Below are 24,588 nucleotides of genomic sequence, written 5' to 3'. Positions count from 1 at the left end.
CTTCCCAACGAACCTCGAATGGATAGTGTAAGTTTGTGAATCAATAAGCCGTTCATCAAAAATTATTTCTTTCGTTATGTTTATTCAACAACGCTAACTAACTTATAAAAAAAATTATTTTTCAAGTACTCTTTGGGTCGGAGCTAATACGAATTAGAGTACGGCCATGAGTTTTTGCACGAGGACTACTATTTTCTCTTGGAGGAAAGCGAATGACAATTCGCCGCATATAATTAAACTCGTTTAGATTTTCAAGCGCAATGTATTCAACTATTTTATATCTTTTCCTTCTATTTTATTTCATAGTACATGTATGTTTGTTTTCGATTCAATAAAACGAGTTCAAATATATGTTCGGTAAATATTCCCGACAAGGGTCGTCAGAGGTTTTAAATACACCAATGACGACTCTAAAGTTTATTTGAAATATTAGGTATGAGTCGTCATTTTTGGAGAAAGTCATATTAACGACTTTAAATGTCACTTAACACAGAGACTCTTTGATAGTAGAGTCGTCATCCAATAAACATAACAGAAATACGACTCTTTTGATCTACAAGAGTCGTTACTTTGGTAATATATCATATAAAGACCCATTTAGCAGTTAATGTGAATTTTGAATTCACCTAACGTGGTTGAGTCGGGCAACGGTTAAAAATTCAAAAAAATGATTTTTGAGCCATTAATTTCTATAAATAGAGACCCATATCTCACCCCTTCTTCACCCAAACCAAAATTCTCAACCTTCACATTCATTCTCATTCATTTATCATCCAAGAGAAAAAAGAAGAGGAAACACCATGACAACTCCCTACACTTCCGAAGAGAATTGTGCCATTGTGAGAGCTTGGTTGACAGTCACAAACCACTTTGAAGATCAAGGAAAAGACATGATGAATCATCGGATGCTTGGTGGAACCGTGTATTCATCGTTTTTGTGGCATTAGACGGAAATTGCAACTCAAGGTCTTTGAAACTCGTTAAGGAACGGTTCGAGGAGATAAAATTGGAATGCGATGCTTTCAAAAGAGAAATTAAGGCCGTAAGGAAAGCCATGCCCAATATGTTGGGTACTATAAGAGTAAGTATTTAAACAAGAGGTAAAACTTATCAAAAGCTTTGAACAATACTAACTAAGTTTTTGTTTTGTGTTTTCAGTTGGGGTAGGCGTATGCGTGATATGAGGTGCTTCGTGGGAAAAAGTTTGAGTTCGACGATTGCTACTTTATCCTGGAAGGCACTATGTACAATTATGCCCTTTATGGTTAAGTGTATAAGTGCACCGTTATTATCTATTGTATTTCATTTCCTTCAATGCAACGGTATGCAAGATGTATGCCTTTTACGATTCAATGAAATGATTATATGAAGTCAAAAATTATGAAAATCTAGTGGAAGAGTCGTTACACCATAGTACTACGGAACCTAACGACCCTTCATAACATTTGCAATGGCTAGCTAGGATCGTCATTTCATATGACTACAAATATTACGATCCTAAGTGTTACATTTTACGGGAAGTTTTGGTTTTAGAGTCGTTCCTGTGTTAACCAAAAAGGATCATCAAATATCAATTGGTTTTAAAGGCTCGGTGGAATAAGGTGAAAAGGCAACGCTTTTTGCCGAAAGTTGAATGTTGGGCGTATACGCTTGGGATACCAAATTCCACCCAAACCCAACCAAATTCACTACGTCTAAATGAATTTGGTTTTAGAAGAAATCCAAATGAAAATGAAAATGAAGTATGAACGTCTACTCCAAGGTATACCAAACTTGGGATGCACACAATTTTCCGCCCTCCTACAAGTACTGTACATCTCTTGCCCATCAAGTGTCCTACTCCCAGTGGTGTCCACCACGCTAGTCAACTATGTCGGCTTTTTATATGAACTATAATACTAATGTAATGTAATGATGGTTATACCAGAGCGGGACCATGCTTCATTTCATATAAAACCATACTCGTATCATTTAGTTTCACATAGAAATAAACAATTTCATACGAGATACTACTACAGTCATCCTCTCAATCCATAAGGTTCTAAAAAGTAACTGAGAAATGGAAGCGAATTTGCCATACAGAGATAAAACTGGTAGTTTGGAGATTGGGAAACAGGAAATATCTCTCCGGTCACTAGATCTTTCGGATTTAGACGATTTCATGGTATGGATGACGGATGATCGTGTTGCGGACTTCTGTACATGGGAAACATGTAAATCTAAAGAAGATGCATTAGATCATATCAAGGAGAAAATTGTACCACATCCATGGTACAGAGTAATTTGCATTCAGAACAAACCTGTTGGTGCAATTATGTTTAGACCAATGGAAGGCGAAGATCGATGCAGGGGTGAGATTGGTTTTCACATTGGATCTAAACATTGGGGTAAAGGAATTGCAACATTGGCTGTCAAGATGTCTTTGGAGATTATATTTAAGACTTGGCCGCTCATAGAGAGAGTTGAAGGTTATGTGGACGTTGAGAACATAGGTTCACAAAGGGTACTAGAGAAAGCTGGTTTTCAAAGAGATGGTATTTTTAGGAAGTTACTAATTATAAAGGGTAAAACTAGGGATTTTATGGTCTATAGCTTTTTATCAACCGATTTCAATCTCGATTGATCGGTTGGTATTTTGTTGGGCATGTTTTTTTCCTTATAATCTTCTCTTCTTTTAATAAGGTTTGAGTTTGTAGCTTTGAGTGCTGCTGATGTTGTTACTTGTTACATCTACTGAAGTCAAGTCCATTGAGATTTCCAGGTTCATCGGAGTCATCTCGAGTTCCACCACCGGATTCAACTAAAGTTCCACAAGACCAGATGAACCTGGAAATCTCAATGGTCATGATAGGAAATATGCAATGCCCATGTTGTCTTGTCAGTACTTTCCAGTTATGCTCCTAGTGTGAGGAATTGCTAAAGATAGGAAATATACAATGCCCATGATAGGAAATATGCAATGCCCATCTTATGCTATGTGATGCAAAAGATGTTGCCAAGTTTTTACTTTCAGAGGTTACATCGTCACCATAATTGACCACTTATAATTGACAAATGGTGTAGGACAGTAATCCTGGAATGTTGATATTACAAGTACAACAACAACAACCTCGCCATCTTATAATGCATAACAAATCATGCATCAGTGCGCACCCAAAAAATGGAATAACTCAAAGTAGTCCCGACCCTGGATATACGAATCGTCATTTTGAAAGAGGTATTTGAGTCAAATTTGGGTTTTTGAAAATGATCCCCCTGGCATTAACTTGCAACAGTCTCTTTGAATGAAGCAATTCATGATCCACCTTGTTCAAATTTGAACCACATCCAGTTTGAATAAAGTTTTGCTTCGTCCTCAAAAGGTAAGGTGTCCCCCGGAAGAGGGTCTAACTTGCGAGTTGCAGAAAAGGCTGGTAATTTTTTCCTGTACTTTTTCGCCATTTCTTCAGCCTCCAAAAATAATTTCTGCCAAATGTAAAGAAGTAGAAGATTAATATACCAACAAAAGCGACATTATACAACCAGATAAGCAAGAAACAAAATAAAAACACCAAACAACAAGGAAAAATAAACTAGTCACCTCTCTATCTGTCACAAAAAGACCAGGTTCACTTTCGAGGTCCGCAATGCTGCAACCCATATAAAAAGGTAAGCATTCTTGTAAGTCAATATAATGAGTTACTGATCAAATCTAAGGTTGAACAAAGCAAGTCACCTGAGCGATATTTTATCCTGAAACATGGACTTCACCACTAACACCTTCACTTTTTCATCAAGTTTAAGCAAGTCACTCACAGAAGTAACTCGTGCGCGAGTGATGTTTGATATATGAAGCAATCCGCTGAGATAAGCATGTGTGCATACATAGAGCATTCAGAAACCAGAATAAGATAAGAGATACACTGGAAACTGATGAAGGAAATAAGAAATTCAAATGTTGAAAGCAGACAAAAGTGAGACAGAATATTTGGAAACTTTACAAGATTTATTTAGGACTATCAATATGAGTCTCAGGCTATCGTTTTTTACTCATTTAAATCTAAGAAGAAACAGTTTTATTTTCTATGATTGTGCTGATGCTATTGCACCAATCTTCAGAACTTAGATGTGAAGCTAGGTCCAAAGGAAAACATAAGCAAAAAAGCTAAAATTTGTCTGAATTTGTCTTAAACAATCACCTTCGATTAGTATCACCAATCCTTACTTGTGCTCCATAAGGAAAGATTTTCCGAACTGTCCCTTCCAGAAGGCTTCCTTCTTGCAGGTGCTTCATATCCTGAAAGATTACACACAACTAAGACTTGGGTATCATTAACAAAACCTACAATAACAAAATTAGAAGATGAAATTCTGACTGACCCATGCTTCTCTCTCACTAAGTATTAAGTCATTATTATCTTCATCTATTCTACTGATGCGAACAAAAATCCGGCGCCCCACCTATACAATCAACAAAGCAGAGAAAACACAAACAAGATATATAGATTTCTCGAAGAAACCAAATCTAAGATAAATGTAACATACAGATATAAAAACAATGGAAGAGATCAACTAACTGGTTTTGTAGCCTACATTTTCTTTCAAGTCCGTGAAATTGTTAACTCTATTCATCAACTCCGCTTTAGGAAGAAATGCACGCAAACCCTGTGAAAGCACAATTTTCAATAGCATACTCAATTGTAGTTTGACACATATATATACAGGTAAATGTTGACAGGGATAATCAAGAGAATGAATACCTCTATTCTTGTAAGAAGACCACCTGTATTCCACTCCGTAATTCTAACCTCGATAGGTTCGTTAAGCTGTTTTACCTGCACAAAATCACAAATATATTTTAACACCCACAACCTCTAAAAGCTCGAACTGCTAGTAGATGTTCAAGTGCATATCATAACTGTGCAAGTCTAAGTCAAGAGAGCTGCAGAACACATACATCTAGCAATGTAATGAACTACAGAACTTAACTAAGCATACAAAAAGAAGCAAGAAGAGAACCTGCCTCACACGATGCCATGCGATTCTACGAAAAAACCTTCTAGTAGACAGCAAAGGCCGCCCACTAAGTGTACGCCCTAAAACTTCAGCGAAAAGAACTGTTCCAGTCTCCACAATAGGTCTACCAGGAATTTGATGCACCTCACTAACTGCCTCTTCATCATAAACTATACCCATCTTCCCTTTAACCATAAACTCCTCAACATCTTTCCCCAAATCACACAAAAGGTAAGGAAACTCTTGATCATATAAGGGCAGTACTTCTTTTGTTAACATTGTACCTAAAAGATCTGCTCCAATATTCACATCAAGTTTGTTTTCATTTCCTGAAACTACAACTCCCACAACAAAATCACCTGGTTTGGGGTCATAATACTCAATACTCACCTCCTTCAACTCGTCTTTCTTAACCTCCTCCTTTGGTTCTTCTTTATGAACCCTCTCTTTGAAAAACTCTACTTCTCCATCTTCTTTGGATTTGAAGAACTTCAAAAATGGAGCTAGAGCTATATGATTCACAGGTTCAGGAACTGCTTCTTCAGTATCGGAGTCCTTAATGGGCAAAGGTAAGGGCTTTTCTCTCAATTCAAATTCCTCCTTTTCTTCCAATTTCTGGGTTTCTGAAATTTGTGTAGTTGATAATTCTTCTAACCCATTACTAGGTGAGGAAAATAAAACATGGGTTCTTCTTGAAACCATGGAATTTGTTAAGAAAAGTACTTTCTGAGGTGAAAAGAAGTTTGGATTTTTCAAAAGGAAACATCTTTTTGAACCAGGAAAGGTTAGAGAGATAGCAGATTTGAATGAAGTGAAGAATGACTTACTGTGATGATGGTGGTGATGAAGATGAAGGAGTGGCATCTTATCCTGCGCACCTCATGGAAGGAACCTATCTTTGTCTGTTTGGATTGAATTTTGAGTACTCTGATAGTTGTCTGGTTATTCCTTCCCGGTTCTTCTATCCGAATGTTTCATTTTTTTTTTTGGGTATTTAGGATTTGCATCCCCTATAAAATTAGATATTTAGGGTTTACCCCCTTTCCCGTCCACAAACCGTCAAGTTTCACATTAAGCATGAACCCCTTGAACTTGGGTGTACCCATCTTTAACAATTTCCATCAAAATGAACGTGGGGATATCAGAAGCACAAGTCGGAATCGAAGATATTTTGCTTTACAAAAAGGTGGATTTTTTTGTTTCTAGAAATAAAATACAAGTATAAATTATTATATCTTAAAAAAATCACTTCAACAAAATTGGAAGGAATCCTTACAATAAGCTGGGCTTCTGCCCCTTTCTGAATAACAATACCTAAACTGTGGAAAAAGAAATTACATTTCTTAGCAGTAACATCGAACCTAGACAGGTGATTATGTAATCTTCTTAATAAAATCAACCATATCATCCCCAGATCTCCAAGCTTCACACATCACAACCGTTATCCCAATTATAAACAAGAATATATGCATGTTACCCCAGTGTCAACGTTGATATTACTGGTCCTAATCCCATGAAGACCTTGGCAGTTAAATATTTGACGTTGTCATGAAGGAAATTCCCACCAAATATTCCATTACTGCGCGTGACAGTGTTCTTTGGCAATGCAACAAGACTAGTCATGCTAAGGATTTTCTCAAGGCGTTACCTACTGAAGGGCTTAACCAGAGGGTAGGTACGAGGCAATTTAGTGCTGTGTTGGGTTATCGTCTAGATATCCCCTTATTCCCTGATAATAGCGCATGTGTCTCCTGTAATAGAGACATGGACTGCTTTAGGGACCATGCTTTGCATTGTGCGAATGAGGTAGGTCTCAAATATAGGCATGATCTTGTCCGTGACACCATTATAGATATGTGTGACTACTAATTTTCCCATAGTCTACGTAATGTAAACAACTCAGAGGATCAAGAACTATGTAGTAATGATATCTCTGTTGAACTGATGATACTAAGTAATAAAAGATATCTAAGATCATGATAATAACAAAGAACACAAATATAATGTAAATGCTAATAAGTTATCATGAGACGCAAGATATTACGTGGTTCGACTTTTTTCTACGTCCACGGGGTAATGAGTGATTTGTTTGTATTAAGTTGTGGTGGTTACAACGATCTTAAATGCTTCCCAAAGTAATAGAGAGAACTCAAGTTGAAGTAAATACTTAAATTCTAAACATTAAAGAGGTATAAGCTTAAGACGAGATCTTCTTCTCCTAGATATTGAATGCCTTAAGTTTGTTGGTGAGGCTTGGTATTTATATCTCCCTCTGCTCCAGGTATATCTTTGTTGTCTTTGGATCCATCATTTCCTGATATACCTTCCGTACAAATGGTACCTTCGTTTTCCGCGTGCTTTCTCCAGTCGAACTATGCCACCTCAGCTGACCCACGTTCCTTCGGGAACTTCCCACCTTTAGTACAGATTCCACCTTCGTTCATCGCTAACTTTTTCTAGTCAGATTCCACCACGTCGCTTCTCTCCACGTTCTTTGGTTATGCGTGTAAATAAGAGATTTGTGCATTTAATGCTGATTAAATGCGTCATCTACCTCTGTCCCTTCGCCAGCTGCCTCTCTCTAGACTAGACTTTACTTTATCCATCTTGGACATCGAGGTATCCCTTCTTGGGATAAGATAAAGTAGATTTGCGAAGGTATCCGCTGCCCCTTAGGTTTCTCTGTATAGCGAGGTCTACACAGTTATTATGTATGCGACCACTAAGATCGTGACACGTGCTCCACAGAATATTGGTATTCACAGTTTGCCCCTTTTCTTTCATATTCTACCATTTGGTAGGATTGGAAGAAAAACTCTCGTAACGCCTCCATTTTTGCACGTACCGATTGGGTGGTCCCCACGTGTCCTTTCATGTAATAACTTCCCTTGAATTTAGAGACGTCCAAATTTTTGGATTCTTCAGCCGCCTATAATAAGAGAATAAAGAGGATGAATTTTCATTAACTCATTTTCTCCCCCTCGAACTGTCGCTCTCTATCTCTTTCACAAAGATTTTCTTCCGCTGTTAACTGTTCATCTTCCTTTTGATTCGCCAAGGCTCCTGTTCAACACTCGATCATCACATTCAAGTAAGTGATACCTTGCTTCTTCTCTGTCTGTTTGGACTTTCGTCTTGGATTCTCCTTGCTTCGGCTTTGATTAATTGTCATTGATCGCCATTGATGTTCTTGAATTTCTGCATGCGTTATTTGAAGCTTTTGCTATGTTTTCCATGTTGCATGAGAGTTTGGGTTTGCTTCCATTTCATATTTGATGTTGATTTTGCTATGATTTTTCTTCGCCTGCAATTTTATTTATGGTGATGAATAAATTTTGATTTCTTCTATGACGGGTTTAAACTGCTTCCCCTGGTTGGTTTAGTTAAACCCATGCCCAAAGTATGCTTGTTTTTGCCCCCAATTTGCTTTTGAGTTGACTGTGATTTTTAGTCCGCCATTGTTGATGGGGTGTTCTTCCTGCTGGTGTTAGGAATTATGAGACTTCCGAAGAAGCCTACGCGAAAGGGACAAATAACCTCTTCGTCTACCGATCCACCTCCGCGGATGGATCATCCTGATGCCACGCCGTCTCCTCCTCCCGAGGATACTGAGATACCTACTGGTACTGAGATGGCTGTGGTCCCTAAGGTTGTTGCGGACCCTGAAGCACAAAAAATTATCGTTAAGGATATTCCACCTCCTCATCCTCACTATAATCTTCACAGGCTTCAGCTGCGTGACAAGGATATCTAGCTCACTTATCTTTATCTGAGATCACAAAATCTTTTCTCCTCCATAAGTTTGAGATTTCCTTTGTCGATGGCCCTGATGTTCTTACTGAGTCCCTGATTCGGAGTTTTCCTTAAGATGAGAACAACCTTCTAATTAGTGTTGGTCAGCTGGCCGCAGGTATGCTCCTCCCTTTGTTTAGTAGAAAGGATCCCTTCTATTATGATGTTTTGTTTACCAGGGACGACCATGTGAACAAAACTAGGGTCCGATGAGTTATGCAGTTGTTTGAGGGTGAAAACGGTTTCTGCTGATTTTGGTAATTTCGGGTGTGTGGGTGAGAAACGAGTTTAAACGCTAACAAATGTACTGCAAGGGGGTACTTTAGACTCGATAGATCAATCTGTACAAATCCGGCCTAAACTAAGAAATGGATGTTCCAGACTTGCTTCGGTCACAAAGTGAAGGAGGAGGGTTGGTTTTGGGGAGGGAAGCGAAGAGAGTGTTGAGACCAGAATAGTTGATTCTGGAAGAGTAGTTGTTTCACGAATTGTATCAGAAAGTGGGAAGCTAACAGATGGAAAGCTAGAAAATATTTTCATAGTGTTGTATCCTCCTGACTTGAACTTGTTATTCGGTGGAAATAGGTAAGACCTATTTATACAAGTCGAAGTGAAACGTACTCCGGTATCGTAAGAAATGGAAAACAGATGAGTAAATGGGAGGAGGTGGTAACCGGTAATGCCTGGAATTGATGTTCCATAAAAGAAAGTGTTTCATCATTAATCCCTGTATTTACTAACCGCCTCATCCTTATGACACTGTCTTATAACGGACGTAGTATACGCCGCATGTTGTAAACCGCCAAACAAATACCCAATGAGCATCCTCCAGTTTGTGACATATGTTGATGTCTCGAGTGTTTTCGTGGAAAACATGTAGCATGTTGCTGTTCGGAAAGTTAAGCTTGGGAGACTTTCCGGCTCGGTGGTGACCTTCGACGGTCGAGATTTTGCATCTTGAGAGGAAGGGTAGCCGTTGATTATTGCAACCCTTCGTTTGGTAGCCAGTGGCATGAAAGCATGGCCGGTACGGCTTTGATATGGCCTAGTTTAGGCGCGGCCAAAAGTTAGGGTTTTGGCTTTGTTTGGGCGCGACCAAACTAGGGCTTGCCGTCGGTCCAAAGATTTCCATGCATTAGCTGGTAACCTTGGACGACTAAGATCTGCATCTTAGATGGAAAAGTGGCCGTTGATCTTCGCAAGCCTTTGTTTTGGTAGCCGCATAGGGAAGTCCGGCTTGGTATGGCGCGGCAAGGTCGTTTTCATGACATTGGCACACGTGGCATGGCTGGCATGCCTTGGGGCGGTTTTGGTGTTGGGCCAAAAGTTACCATGCGTTGGTTGGCGACCTTGGACGGCTAAGATTTGCATCTTAGATGGAAGGATGGTCGTTGATCGTCTCCAGCATTTATTTTGGTAACCACATAGGGAAGGCCAGCATGGTATGACGCGACAAGGTGGCTGGCATGCCATTGGCACATGTGGCATGCCTTGACGCGGTTTGGGCGTGACCAAAACTAGGGTTTTGGGCCAAAGGTTACCATGCGTTGGTTGACAACCTTGGACGGCTAAGATTTGTATCTTAGATGGAAGTATGGTCGTTGATCGTCGCAAGCCTTTGTTTTGGTAACCGCATAGGGAAGGCCGGCATGGTATGGTGCGTCAAGTTGGCTGGCATGCCATTGGCACATGTGGCATGGCCGGAATGCCTTGGCGCGGTTTGGGCGTTACCAAAACTAGGGTTTTGGCGTTGGGCCAAAGGTTACAATGTGTTGGTTGGTGACCTTGGATGGCTGAGATTTGCATCTAAGATGGAAGGGTGGCCGTTGATTGTCGCACGCCTTCGTTTTGGAAGCCGTGAAGGGAAGGATGGCATGGCATGGCTTAGGCGCGGCAAGTTGGATGGCGCGACATTCCATTGGCACATGTGGCATGGTCGACATGCCTTGGCGTGGTTTAGGCGCGGCCAAACTAGGGTTTTGTCGTTGGGCCAAAGGTTACCATGCGTTGGTTAGTGACCTTGGACGACTGAGATTTGCATCTAAGATGGAAGGGTGGCCGTTGATTGTCGCACGCCATCGTTTTGGCAGCCGTGAAGGGAAGGCCGGCATGGCATGGCTTAGGCGCGGCAAGGTGGATGGCGCGGCATGCTATTGACACATGTGGCATGGTCGGCATGCCTTGGCATGGTTTAGGCGCGGGCAAACTAGGGTTTTGGCATTGGGCCAAAGGTTACCATGCGTTGGTTGGTGACCTTGGACGGCTGAGATTCACATCTAAGATGGAAGGGTGGCCGTTGATTGTCGCACGCCTTCGTTTTGGCAGCCGTGAAGGTAAGGCCGGCATGGCATGGCTTAGGCGCGACAAGGTGGATGGCGCGGCATGCCATTGGCACATGTGGCATGGTCCGCATGCCTTGGCGTGGTTTAGGCTCGGCCAAACTAGGGACGTTGATCATCGCACGGATTCGTTTTGGTAGCCGCATAGGGAAGGCCGACATGGTATGGCGCGGCAAGGTGGTTGGCATGCCATTGGCACATGTGGCATGGCATGCCTTGGCGCGGTTTGGCGTGGCCAAAACTAAGGTTTGTGCCAAAGGTTACCATGCGTTGTTTGGCGACCTTGGACGGCTAAGATTTGCATCTAAGATGGAAGGGTGGACGTTGATCATCGCACGCCTTCCTTTTGGTAGCTGCATAGGGAAGGCCGGCATGGTATGACGCAACAAGGTGGTTGGCATACCATTGGCACATGTGGATCGACTGTCATGGTTGGCATGCCTTGGCGCGGAGGTGCGGCTGGCATGGCATGCCATTGGCGCAGTGGTGCGGATGGCATGGTTGGCATGCCTTGGCTCGGAGGTGCGCCTGGCATGGCATGTCATTGGCGCAGTGGTGCGGCTGGCATGGTTTGCATGCCTTGGCGCGGAGATGTGGCTGGCATGTTATGCCATTGGCACAGTGGTGTGGCTGGCATGGATGGCATGCCTTGGCGCGGTGATGTGGCTAACATGGTCTGCCATTGGCACAGTGGTGCAAGAATTTAGGGTTTGGTGTACGAAGGTGATGTCGGTCAATACTAAGGGTTCTACCGTGGAACATGACACATATATATGTAAAAAAATAGGTACCCTGGTAATTCTTGTGTAGGCGTGTTGAATGATTCAATAAATCCGCTAGTGGTCCTAGTGACGTCATGTCAGATGTAAGGTTATACGATTTTAACCTTAAGATAAAAACCACCATTAACATTAAGTCCCCTTCTTAGCTCGGAACAAGAGCATTGTTGCGAGGTAAGCATAAGATGGTGACAGGCGAGGACAAAATCGAAATGACAAGTCGTGAAAAGATGGTCAAGAAGACCTGACTAACCTTTTTCGAGAGGTGAGGAGAGTTCGTGATTCTTGTGTTGGCGGCCTTGCATAGATTCTACTTGTGGTGTTGCTGGCTAGACCATGAAGTGGTGAGATGTAGATTGTCGGATTGGAATGGGAGACGCAGGCGTTGGTCGGCTTGGAATGGGATCCGCAGGAGTTGGTCGGCTTGGAATGGGAGCCGCAGGCGTTGGTAGGCTTGGAATGGGAGCCGCAGGCGTTGGTCGGCTTGGAATGAAGGAAACTGGCTTCGGTCAGCGGAATGGTGGAAACTGTCTTAAGTCCGCAGAATGGTGTAAACTGGTTTCAGAACTTCAGCTACCAAACGATGGTGATGACGCTAGAACTTCGGTTATCAAATGGTAGTGATGGCGCCTGGCAACTTTGTCGAAATCAGGGTTTGGGATGCCGAAACCCTAATTACCGCTCCTTACTAAAATCGTTGTAGAATTCTCGTACGAACTCGGATTTTGACGGTCCGCCCCTCCATATGACCGAAAAAGAATCTCTTATCTTCGTACGAGGGAATATTTAGGTTTTGAGCTAGTTTAGGAGGTGAAAACGGCCCGACAGTGAAACTCAGGAAGAATTCAGGAGGGATTTTGCGGGCCCGGTATAACATAGTCGCGCCGAGTCATCTGTTACCGTTTATGGAGCAAGAAGGGAACTTTATTCTGTGCAAAACTCGAGAAACTCCGTCCGTATGAAAAGAGGTATTGACCTTCTTCTGTTTTCTGTTGCTCGTTTGTATCAGCGCTTTCATCTGCAGTGTCTCTCCAGTGGATTCCAAAATTTACCAAACTCCATTGAGTTCTTAGGACGGATGGATGGAATATATGCTCGGAAACGATCATGTCAGGGTTAATCTTAGAGATTGTGGTTGCGGTGTCGGTCCATCCTTGGCTTTAGGTTATTCAGTGCCTGGACCTTCTGATCGTGATGATGATGTGCTGTGAATGCTTGTATGGTCGAAAACTTCTGGCGCCCCCGGATAAAATAGGGAGACGTTCCGTTGCCAATGTGCTGCTATCAAGTCTTCCAGGACTTTGTTCCAAGCGACATCCTTCGAACCATCTTCTGAATCTTGGACTATCGTATGGAATGAGATGTGGTAAGAAGTCCCCAGTTATACTTCAGTTTGATCCGATGGCATGGATGAATATGTGAATATATCTTTGTGGCGTGCTCTTGAAGTATTCGGTGTACATGTACGGCTTCGTGTTGAGAAATTCCTAGGGCTCGTGAAACTTCGACAGTGATGATGTTGAAATCAGAAATAACCTGGTTGAGGGGAGTGAAAGCGTCTCATGCTGGTAGTCCCCATGTGTATCCTATTTTCATTGCATCACCTTGAATCCAGGTCCACGTGATTTGATACAAGCTTATCGTACTCTTCTGGATGTGACGCTGGGATGCTCAGGATATCGCATGGACGAAATATTCTGGATAGCGAAGATGTAGGAATGAGAGAGTTATGTTTATCATGGATCCATCTGTTTCTTCAAGAAAATGTTTCAGCCGCGTCTCTGGAGTTATCTCATGAGTCTTTGATGGTCATCGATGGACTGCGAAGAGGAGTCCCCAGTCGCATTTTTCTTCAGTTTCTGAAGTTGTTTTCCTCTGAGCAGGCTTGGGATCCTCCACGACCTCGTAAAGTGTTGAAGGCGTCTCCTAGACAGAGATATGATGATATTCTTGCGATGCACCCTTGAAGAGTAGATGACCTTGTTGCGGCTATGGCCTTTTGGTTGACTATGTCTTCTGAGCTTTGACAGTGAAGGGATTCCGTGTATATCATCAGTCCTCAATTATGGTTTACATGTTTACATCTTTGTAGTGATTGCTGCTATGGTGAAACTCATCTTGGTAGAAGATGTAATCAGAAGAGACTACATTGTCGTGGTAACAAAGTAGGTTGGATGGAATCGTATGGGCATCCGTGGAAGTAAAAGGATTGGCTGGAGTTGCACGGGCATCCGTGGAAGTAAAAGGATTGGCTGGATGCGTAAGCGAGCAAACTGTCCATGACTACGAAGATTGGTTGGCTGTGATCATGATCCTTGACATGGGGAGCATGGTGGTACGACCATTTGCAAGAAGAAGCGTCGTTGAAGCAACTTCTGCTCTTGGAGAAGATGTTGAAACTTAAGAAGCCGAACGCTGAAGCCTCGTCTTCGGATCCTGGAGAAGCTTATGGAGATAACGCTGAAACGGAGCGGCTACAAGAGCGAGCGTTGAAGCGGAGCGGCTGCCGGAGTGATTGTTGAAGCGGATTCGCTGCTGGAGGCTGTTGAAGCGGAGCGGCTGCGTTAATCAGTGTGTTGTCAAACTGGACACTCTTCAAGCGAACAATGGTTAGGAGTCCCCAGTTCCATCTAGAAATCGTGCTTTCCAGGAGAGGTTGGGGTTTGGGAACGACTTCTCTGGTTGGAAACAGCTGCTTCCCTGATGCAGTGCGGTTGAGGGCTGCAAATATTCCTTGACATTGCTCCTTGGGGAAATATAGAATCTCACATAAGTGTTTCATCATAGACTGCACGATTTTGCGGGCGAAGTACCTAGAAATCATGCATCTCCTGACAGGGAAAAGAGTCTTTGTGAACTCAGGGGGGTTGCTGATTTTTCTTTGCTTCGATTTTGGAGAAGTCGTTCCTGATCTTTTTGTGTAATGAAATTAGATTGTTGATTCCCTTCTACTGGGCGTTCAAGAGCAACGCTGGAAGGATGCAAGATGCTGGTGCAGGGAAGATGCAAGCTGCTGTAAAGATGCAAGCTGTTAGCGTTGGAAAGGATTAAAGCTGTTGGCGCTGGAAAGATGCAAGCTGCTGTAAAGATGCAAGATGTTAGCACTGGAAGGATGCAAGCTGCTGGCACTGGAAATATGCAAGTTGTTAGCGCTGGAAAGGATGCAAGCTGCTGGCGCTGGAAAGATGCAAGCTGCTGTAAAGATGCAAGCTGTTAGCGCTGGAAGGATGCAAGCTACTGGCACTGGAAAGATGCAAGTTGTTAGCGCTGGATCGTCTTGGAATGGGCGCTGGCTTGGCGTGGACGCTTGCTTGGATTTGGTATGGCGCGGACTGTCGGGTGGGCATGGCGTGGCGCAGACTTTTTCTTGCGGGCCCAGTTCCCTTTTTTCATACGTATCTCAAATAGGAAATCATTTCCTTATTCAAATTCCAAAATTGTTATGCGTATGAAAGGGGTTGGCTCTCTTTTTTATCTCGTATCTTTTTTCTCACGTCCTGGTGTTAGCGGTAGCAATAAAGTGGGCAAGCATATTCCAGCTATGTACTCCAGCGTTTCTCTTTCAATTTGTTTTCTTGTTTTCTTGTGTTGGTGCAAAACCTAGTCATAGGCATTCCTTCCATAAATCTGTAGAAATATTATTCTTCTGAACTGTTGTAAACCCTAGCCTTGGGTATGCCTTTCATAAACTTGTATAAACACTTCATCATAAACAATTCCTCTTCGAATATCACCGTAGTAACGTCGGCTACCTCATGAATAGTGACGGGTAATCATTATTATGCAAAGTAGGCACGTACGGGTAGGTGACTATGTTTTTTAAAAGGAAAACAAAACGCTTGGTTTATGGTTTTGATTTTCTGGATTTTTGGGTTGATAGACAAGTATTACCCCTGAGGGTTTTGGATTATTATTTGGAATGAAATATTTTAGAATATTGATGTTTTTGGTTATGAATATAAGTGGCATGAGTACCCCAGGGACGTCATGGAATTGTGAATGTTGTGCAATAGTAGAAAGCATGAAACACGGGAAAAATATAGCTATCGGTTTTTTTGTCTCCCCTGTGAAGATTTGAAGTAGTAGACCATGTATTTTGTCTAGCAAGACTACTCGGTTTTTCGGATCTCCTGGTGAAAAGAAATCTCCCGGGTGTAAAACCGAGTTTTGTGGGAAGCACCGTCGTGACTGTGGAAAGTCCCTAGTCATCCCTTGTCGTGTCATGACTGGTAACCGGGCCATCTGGTAACTGAGCCATCGATCCCTGGGCGGGTCATTTGGATTCTACCATCCTGACGTCTGGGTCGAAATATGAGATCGAGGATTGAAAGTTGGCATTGTAATCGAAAGATCAATCTCCAACTGTGGTCGCCAATTGTTTGAGGGTGAAAACGTTTCTGCTAATTTTGGTAATTTCGGGTGTGTGGGTGAGAAATGAGTTTAAACCCTAAATAATGTACTGCAAGGGAGTACTTTAGATTCGAGAGATCAGTCTGTACAAATCCGGCCTAAACCAAGAAATGGACGTTCCAGACTTGCTTCGGTCACAAAGTGAAGGAGAAGGGTTGGTTTTGGGGAGGGAAGCGAAGAGAGTGTCGAGACCAGAATAGTTGATTCTGGAAGAGTAGTTGTTTCATGACTTGTATCAGAAAGTGGGAAGATAACAGATGAAAATCTAGCAAATATTTTCTGAGTGTTGTATCCTCCTGACCTGAACTTGTTGTTCGGTGGAAATAGGTAAGACCTATTTATACAAGTCGAAGTGAAACGTACTCTGGTCTCATAAGAAATGCAAAACGGATGAGTAAATGGGAGGAGGTGGTAATCGGTAATGCCTGGAATTGATGTTCCATAAAAGAAAGCGTTTCACCATTACTCTCTGTATTTACTAACCGCCTCATCCTTATGACACTGTCTTATAACGGGCGTAGTATACGCCGCACGCTGTAAACCTCCAAACCAATACCCAGTGAGCATCTCCCAGTTTGTGACATGTGTTGATGTCTCGAGTGTTTTCGTGGAAAACATGTAGCATGTTGTTGTTCGGCAAGTTGAGCTTGGGAGACTTGCCGGCTCGGTGGTGACCTTCGACGGTTGAGATTTTGCATCTTGAGAGGAAGGGTAGCCGTTGATAATTGCAACCCTTCATTTGGTATCCAGTGGCATGAAAGCATTGCCGGTACGGCTTTAATATGGCCTAGTTTAGGCGCGGACAAAATTTAAGGTTTTGGATTTGTTTGGGCGCGACCAAACTAGGGCTTGGCGTCGGACCAAAGGTTGTCATGCGTTAGCTGGTAACCTTGGAAGGCTAAGATCTGCATTTTAGATGGAAAAGTGGCCGTTGATCTTCGCAAGACTTTGTTTTGGTAGCCGCATAGGGAAAACCGGCATGGTATGGCGCGGCAAGGTGGTTGGCATGCCATTGGCACATGTGGCATGGCTGGCATGCCTTGGTGCAGTTTGGGATTTGCCAAAACAAAGGTTTTGGCGTTGGTCCAAAGGTTACCATGTGTTGGTTGGCGACCTTGGACGGCTAAGATTTGCATCTTAGATGGAAGGATGGTCGTTGATCGTCGCCAACCTTTGTTTTGGTAACCGCATAGGGAAGGCCGGCATGGTATGGCGCGGTAATTACTGGCGTTCCCTTCGTGAGACCTGGTACCGTAGTAAAGGAAAGACTACTTTGAAGTCTTATGACCCCTTTGCTGATGGGAGGTCTAAGCAAGAGGATTATACCCCTGCCATCTTCAATGCTACGTATGCTGATGCTATTTAGAAGAGTAATCTTCTTCCTTGGAGTGTTGGCCGTCGTCGTATCCATGTTACTGCTAGGCAAGTTAGGGAAGGTAACAGCCTTCATCTGCTGGAGGAGATTGATAAGACTGGTTTGATGGTTATCCCTTATTATGCTAGGATACCTTTGTCGAAGTATGACCGCATCCGTCTGATCATGATGATCGCTGGGCTCGTACTCCCCTTCGTGTGGTGGGTCCTTGGGCCTACAATTTTACTACCACAGATCCCAATGTCACTCGTACATCTCTTTCCTTGCCTGAAAAGTATGATGGATATCAGCCCTGGGTTTTCAACCCTGCTGCTTCTCATGAGGTAACCTTCGGTTTCCTTGGAGGTTTTTGATTCTGTGCCTTTTTGTAGCTTTTTTTAGTATTCTGATGAATTTTTTCTGTAGCCTGCCCCTACTTCTTCTATTGGAACTGCTCCAGGTTCTGCTGCTAGGACTGCTCCGAGTTCCGCTGGTAATTCCTTAGCCACCAGAACTAGGAAGAGAAAGGCTTCGGCTGAAACAGCTATGCCAACACCTGTGGAGGTAAGGATCATTGCCATACCTTTGTGTTTGTAGGTTCCTTAGTATCTTGCCCCTGATCCTTAGCTGGCGCATGTGTTTTTCCACAGTCCTCCAAGAAAAAGGGCAAGTTTAAGGATGTTATTGATCTTGAGGAATCTGATGAGGACCCCAAGGCTGGTGAGGAGGTGTCGGATGACGAAGATATGAAGGACATTGAGGATACTGTCCTCAGACCTCATTTGGACGATATTGAGGAAGATTTTTCCAAGGGTGACCCTAGTCCCATCCATGCTGTCTCTGTGGAGGGTGAGAACCTCCTAGTTGGTGGTGATGCTCCATTGGTGAGCCCTGTTAGTGTTCAAGCTCCAGCTCCTACTTCGCTTCCAAAGGTACCCTCGTTTTATGCTCCTAGTGGTGCATTTCCTATCGTCTCGGCTACTACTGAGGCTGCTGTTTTAGCTTCCAAGAGTCTTCCTTCATCTCCTACTACTTTGTTTCAATCGAGTGGCTCATTTTCCAAGGGTGTTTCCCCCGTGGTGAAGGTTAGTATCTCCGGCTCTCAGTCAAAGAAAATGGTTGTGCTTTCACTTCCCAGTTTCTCCTTCAATGCTACGCCCACCTCATTGAGGAGTGCTCAGTCTCTTTCTACTGCTCCTGTTAGTAAGGTTGTTGGACCTCCGTCTTTGTCACCAGATTGGGCCGTACTGGGTAATCTTCCTCCTGCTGGTGGTATGGATTTAGGTGGTGTTCAAGCTTTTTCTTCGGTTCCTATCTTATCCACCATGACGTCTCTCCATCGTGGTGAGGTCTCAGTACTTGTGCCCCACGCTCGCTCGCAAGTGATTGGTGGAGCCGTTGCTGAATCTGAGAAGGGTTAAGTTACCTGAGAGTTTGAGCCTTGGGAGTTCTGACGATGCTATTCTTGAAGCCATCCTGCGGGATTCAAAGAGTCCATTTTCTGCTGAGGTTGATCGTCACCATATGGATGGGTCTTTGGAGATAGCTTCGCAGCTGGACGTCTTGTCTGCTCAGTATCGTGTGGCTAAGGATCTTTTCTTTGACCCGGACTGCCTTCGCTCTAGTCGGAGATTTGGTGAAATCCGCAGGGGTAGTATCCAAGAGATGGAGGCCTTCATGGACACCTATGCTGATTTTTCTTCCCCATATTTCGGTGTTCTCAGTAAGTGATTTCTTACTTGACTGTTTCATGCTTTGCTTTGAACCTTCATTTGTTCTTATGCTTCGTTATTTGCAGCTTTGCAAATAAATAGACGTGGGTTGTACCTTGTTCAAGTTTTATAGGGCTAAGTGTACTCATTTGAATGCTTTGCTGGAGCGCGCTCGTCAAGAATGTGCCCTTGTTAGCACACAACATCCTTCGTCTGGTAATACTGCCTCTGCTGCTAAGGTATGTTTGTTGGAGGAAGATCTGAGAAAGACTCAGTGATCCTTGGAGGCTTGTTTGCTGGCGCTTGAGAGATCTAACAATCATGCTAAAGTTATCGAGGATGGGCGCAAATCTGCTGATTCTGCTTTGGCTGCTCAGTCCTCCAGAGCCATAGGTTCGTTTCTTCTTTCCCTTAGCTTTGTTTTTATTCTGTTTGGTTGCATAGTCCTGAGATATCCTGCGCCTGCCAGCTGGTAGCCCTAGTGAGCTTAGACGTCTCCGGGAACAAGTATCCAAGTTGACCTCCGATGTTTGGTATTATTAGACGAAATCTGATAGGTTAATGAACGTAACTGTTCACAACGAGGCCCGGATTTCTCTCGAGTCTGCTCATAACGCGGATTTCGTGAAGCAGATGGCTTTGCTCCGTAAGGAATGTGACGAAGCCCTTAAATGGAAAGAGGGTCTTATTTTAAAGCAAAAGGAGGATATTGCCTTAGGTGAGAGACGCTTCTCAGCCCATGAGATCATCTGCAAGAAATATCATGCAGATTTTGAAGATGCTTGTGCTTCGTTGGATAAGGTTACTGCAGAGTGTAATGTTTTGTATTCTGAGGTCTGCTCTCTTAAGACTACACTTTTTGAGGCTGGTTCTGCATCGTCTTCCATGTCCCATGCATCCTTGGTTAAGAGATTGGAAGAACTAGAGAATATTTACCAAGCTTTATCCTCTGAGAATGCTTTGCTCCAGATTAATGTTGATGATCTTCGGACTGAACGAGATAACCTTGTAGAAGATCTCGAAGCCGCTGAGGTGGACCTTGCTGAGGCCCATCATAGTTTAGAAGAATCCCTTAGCCATGCAGGAGGTAGCTTAGTGTTCTTTATATTCTGGCAGCATTCTTTGTTTCCTTTGTTGCCTTTGTTTATTACTTACTACTTTGTATTCGCAGATCTCCAGGAGCAGCTGGTGGGTGCCAATGCCAAGATCAGCGGTCTTTAAGGTCAAATATCCTTACTGGAGATATCTCATCAGTTTGATGATGCTGCTAAGTTCAAGTCTGAGGCTTTCCAGCAAGCTAACGATCATCTTAGTGCTTGGGTGATGGAACTTCGTCAGAAATCAGCTTCGGACTTGGAGGCTCAGTCCTCTCAAATGAAGGTGCAATTTGAGCATTCGACCATTGATTATATCAATGCTGCCTTTGCTGAAGACGAGCTCCAAGCTGAAGGAGTCGTCTTTCCTCATCTTCCTTACCCTTGATCCAGTCGTATTCATCTTATCTTAACTGAACTCTTTGTTGTAATATTCCCTCAGCTGAGGTGCCTTTTTGTTGTCCCTTTTTCTTGAAACAATGCTTCGTGATGGTTTGAGCCTTCTTTATCTGCAACTTTTTAAGACATTTCAGTCGTACTTTGATAACATTATTACTTTACCTATATTACTGCATGAATATTTTGTTTGTAGACGTATTGTGTCTAGTTGATCGCACATTCAAGTTATCACAAGGTGCTAAGGTATGTTTAACCTTTGGTGGAACATTCATCTTCCTACCTAAGTATCCTTTGGCCAGAAGGTACCGTGGTGGCGAAGGCTCATACGTGGGCAATAGTTTTCCTGTAACCCTATGCGTTCAGCGCGAAGACTTCTTTACTTCGACAAGGTATCTCTATAGGGGATATCTTACTTTTTCTTATTGCCTCATGAAGGGAACTATCGTCCCGAGGATCCGAGTATTGACATATGCGCAATTATGTCTTGCCTTATCTCATCGTCAGTCCTGACGGAGGGTGTCCATTCTAACCCAATTGTATTAACCGAAACTAATTCTTTAGCAAAAAGTTTCTTTCATTGATTAATAAGGTTTATAATACCTCTTATCAGGGATAGAACATGGTTGGCTAAGGCCCGTTACTTTCTTCTCCTGGGTAATCACCATTCTCTTACGGGTAGTACTTTTTTAGGTACATTGCATTCTAAGGGTGTTGTAATACTTCACCTTTTAGGGTTCTTAGGTAGTAAGACCCTTTTCTGGCGACGTCATGTATGATGTAGGGCCCGTCCCATGTTGGAGATAGCTTGCCCCACTCCTTCTTTCTTTGATATGGCGGAATCTGACGTGGCACATATTCCTCGACCAAAACGTTTCTAAGGATGACTCGTTTTTTGTATTCCCGAGATAGCCTTCGTTGATAATTCACCATCTTTTGTAAGGCCACTTCTATTCTTTCTTCGAGATCATCCAGCTTTTCTAACATTAGGTCTGTTGTTAGATTCTTCTCTCATCCCTCTGTTTTCATTGTTGGAAGTATTATCTCAGTTGGGATGACCGCTTCGGATCTGTAGGTCATCAAGAATGGAGTTTCTCCCGTAGTCGCCCTTCTTGTAGTTCGGTAGGCCCATAGGACGTTGTGTAGTTGTTCGCACCATCTTTTCTTGTATGCTCCTAGCTTTTTCTTCAAGTTCATTGATATTATTTTGTTGGCTACCTCCGCTTGTCCGTTGCTCTTAGGGTATATAAGAGTGGACTTGTTTTTATGGATGTTGAAAGTATTGAACAACATGTTGATGTTATTTCCTTGCAGCTGTTTGCAATTTTCCGAGAAGATGGTGTCTGATATTCCGAACCTGCATATGATTTGCTCAAACAAGAACTTACAGACATTTGTATCCCTAATTCTTTCCAAATCCTTTACTTCTACCCACTTGGTGAAATAATCCGTAACCACAATAATATATTTTCTCTTCGAGGTTCCCTCTATCAAGGGTCCGACAATATCCACCCCCCATTTGACAAATAGTTAAGGGCTGATGACCGAGTTTAGCTCCGTTGCTGGTGCTTTGATCTTCCTGGCAAAGCGTTGGCATTTAGCCACGTTCTTTGAGTCTTCGTCCATGCTTAGACAGTAGTATCCTTGCATTTGGATTTGACCTCCAAGGACCTTCTTCCGCTATGGTTGTCGACATCTCCGCTGTGTATGTCGTAGAGTGTTTTCCTTCCTTCGGTTCATGAGAGGCGCCGCATCATAGGTCCAAGAAATGACCTCCTATACAGTATCCCATCACGAAGGTTGTACATTGCTGCTTTTGATTCAAGTTTCTGAGCCTCTTTGATATCTGATGGTAAGGTACCTTTGTCGAGGTACTGGTGAATTGAAATCCTCCAATCATCCTCCGCTTCATCTTCGTTGTCTTCGTATGACATGGATTGGTATTTGTCAGACTCTTCGGCTTCGTTATCAGGTTCTCTTACTTCTTCGTCTTCTTTTTCTTTCTCAGATTCTCTCATGGCTCGAGTTTGAACGGCCAAAGCCTCCTTAGTGCCTGAGATGGGTCCTTCTATTGAAGGTTCATATATTCTTCCAATTTGTACAGCGGTGATGCTTCTGTACCTTAGCATTGATGATATGAATCCTAAGGCATCTGCGTGTCTGTTATCCTTTCAACAGACGTGCCTGAATGTTACGTTGCTGATCTTTGACACATGCTCCTGAGCTAGCTTTAGATACGAAGATAGCACTGGATCCAAAGTTTGGTATTTGATCTCAATTTGTCTAATGACTAACTGCGAGTCACTAGTCAAACGAACATATGACATGCCTAGCTCCCGTGCCAAGCGTAGACCATGTATGACCGCCTCGTATTCTGTGATGTTATTGTTGTATTGTTCGAATTCTAACCTGGATGCATAGATGAGTCTGTCTCCGGTAGGGGTTTTTATTACAATCCCAATGCCTGCGCCTTCTCCATTGGAGGAGCCATCTACGAATATTTCCCATCTTCGTGAGTTCTGAGGTTCCAGGAGATCTTCTGGTTCTTACTTGTCTTCCTTCATTCCTGGGATATCATCTATATCTGCTTCGTCGTTGAGAGGTAGGTCCGCCAGAAAGTCCGCTAAGATTTGTGATTTCTCAGCCTTTCTGGTTTCAAAGATGATGTGGAACTGTTTAATCATGGCATTCCATTTTTCCACCCTTCCTATTTTCTCCGTGTTGTCGAGGATTTGACCTATCTGAGCCTTCGTGAAGACTCGGATGGTATGTGCATCAAAATATATCCTTAGTGTTTGTGTTGCCACTACTAAGGCATATATAAGCTGCTCCACCTTGGTGTAGTTTCGCTCCGCTGAACTAAGTGTCTTGATGATGTAATATATGGGCTTTTCTCCTTGTCCTTGATCTCGTACCAATACTGCATTCACAGTGTAGCTTGTTGCTGCTATGTACAAGGTGAGAATTTCTCCTGGATCCGGCTTCTGTAGGATGGGGACCGAAGCCAAGTATTCCCTGATCTTCTGGAAAGCTTGCTCGCATTTCGTGGTCTAAATGAACCTGCTTCCTTTCCTTAGTGTATCGAAAAATGCTTTGCATTTATCCGATGATCTTGCTATGAATCTTCTCATGGAGGTGTTTGAGGGTGAAAACGGTTTCTGCTGATTTTGGTAATTTCGGGTGTGTGGGTGAGAAATGAGTTTAAACCCTAAACAATGTACTACAAGGGAGTACTTTAGATTCGAGAGATCAATCTTTACATATCCGGCCTAAACCAAGAAATGGTCGTTCCAGACTTGCTTCGGTCATAAAGTGAAGGAGAAGAGTTGGTTTTGGGGAGGGAAGCGAAGAGAGTGTTGAGACCAGAATAGTTGATTCTGGAAGAGTAGTTATTTTACGACTTGTATCAGAAAATGAGAAGCTAACAGATGGAAAGCTAGCAAATATTTTCTGAGTGTTGTATGATCTTGACCTGAACTTGTTGTTCGGTGGAAATAGGTAAGACCTATTTATACAAGTCAAAGTGAAATGTACTCTGGTCTCATTAAGAAATGGAAAAAGAATGAGTAAATGGGAGGAGGTGGTAACCGGTAACGCCTGGAATTGATGTTCCATAAAAGAAAGCATTTCACCATTACCCCCTGTATTTACTAACCACCTCATCCTTATGACATTGTCTTATAACGGGCGTAGTGTACGCCACAAGCTGTAAACCGC

The 24,588-nt window shown here is 43.0% G+C and overlaps 2 protein-coding genes across 2 annotated transcripts; one reads left to right on the top strand and one right to left on the bottom strand.

The window, feature by feature from the left end:
* The first annotated feature begins 1,796 nt into the window (after positions 1-1,796).
* On the top strand, positions 1,797-2,695 carry LOC113347433 (uncharacterized N-acetyltransferase p20-like). The gene has a single exon (XM_026591084.1). The coding sequence runs from the start codon at positions 2,060-2,062 to the stop codon at positions 2,621-2,623; it is 564 nt and encodes a 187-aa protein (XP_026446869.1). The 5' UTR covers positions 1,797-2,059; the 3' UTR covers positions 2,624-2,695.
* Positions 2,696-2,953: 258 nt separating this feature from the next.
* On the bottom strand, positions 2,954-5,951 carry LOC113347432 (4-hydroxy-3-methylbut-2-enyl diphosphate reductase-like). Its single transcript, XM_026591082.1, has 8 exons — positions 4,999-5,951; positions 4,740-4,814; positions 4,573-4,644; positions 4,360-4,440; positions 4,179-4,276; positions 3,716-3,841; positions 3,581-3,629; positions 2,954-3,465 (listed from the first exon to the last, which is right to left on the bottom strand). Exons 1-8 carry the CDS (start codon positions 5,857-5,859, stop codon positions 3,295-3,297), a joined length of 1,533 nt encoding a protein of 510 aa, XP_026446867.1. The 5' UTR covers positions 5,860-5,951; the 3' UTR covers positions 2,954-3,294.
* Positions 5,952-24,588: the final 18,637 nt, after the last annotated feature.

This window comes from Papaver somniferum, chromosome 2 (genome assembly GCF_003573695.1).
Source record: "Papaver somniferum cultivar HN1 chromosome 2, ASM357369v1, whole genome shotgun sequence".
In the NCBI taxonomy this organism is placed as follows: domain Eukaryota; kingdom Viridiplantae; phylum Streptophyta; class Magnoliopsida; order Ranunculales; family Papaveraceae; genus Papaver; species Papaver somniferum.
This window is presented reverse-complemented; position numbering and strand designations above follow the sequence as displayed.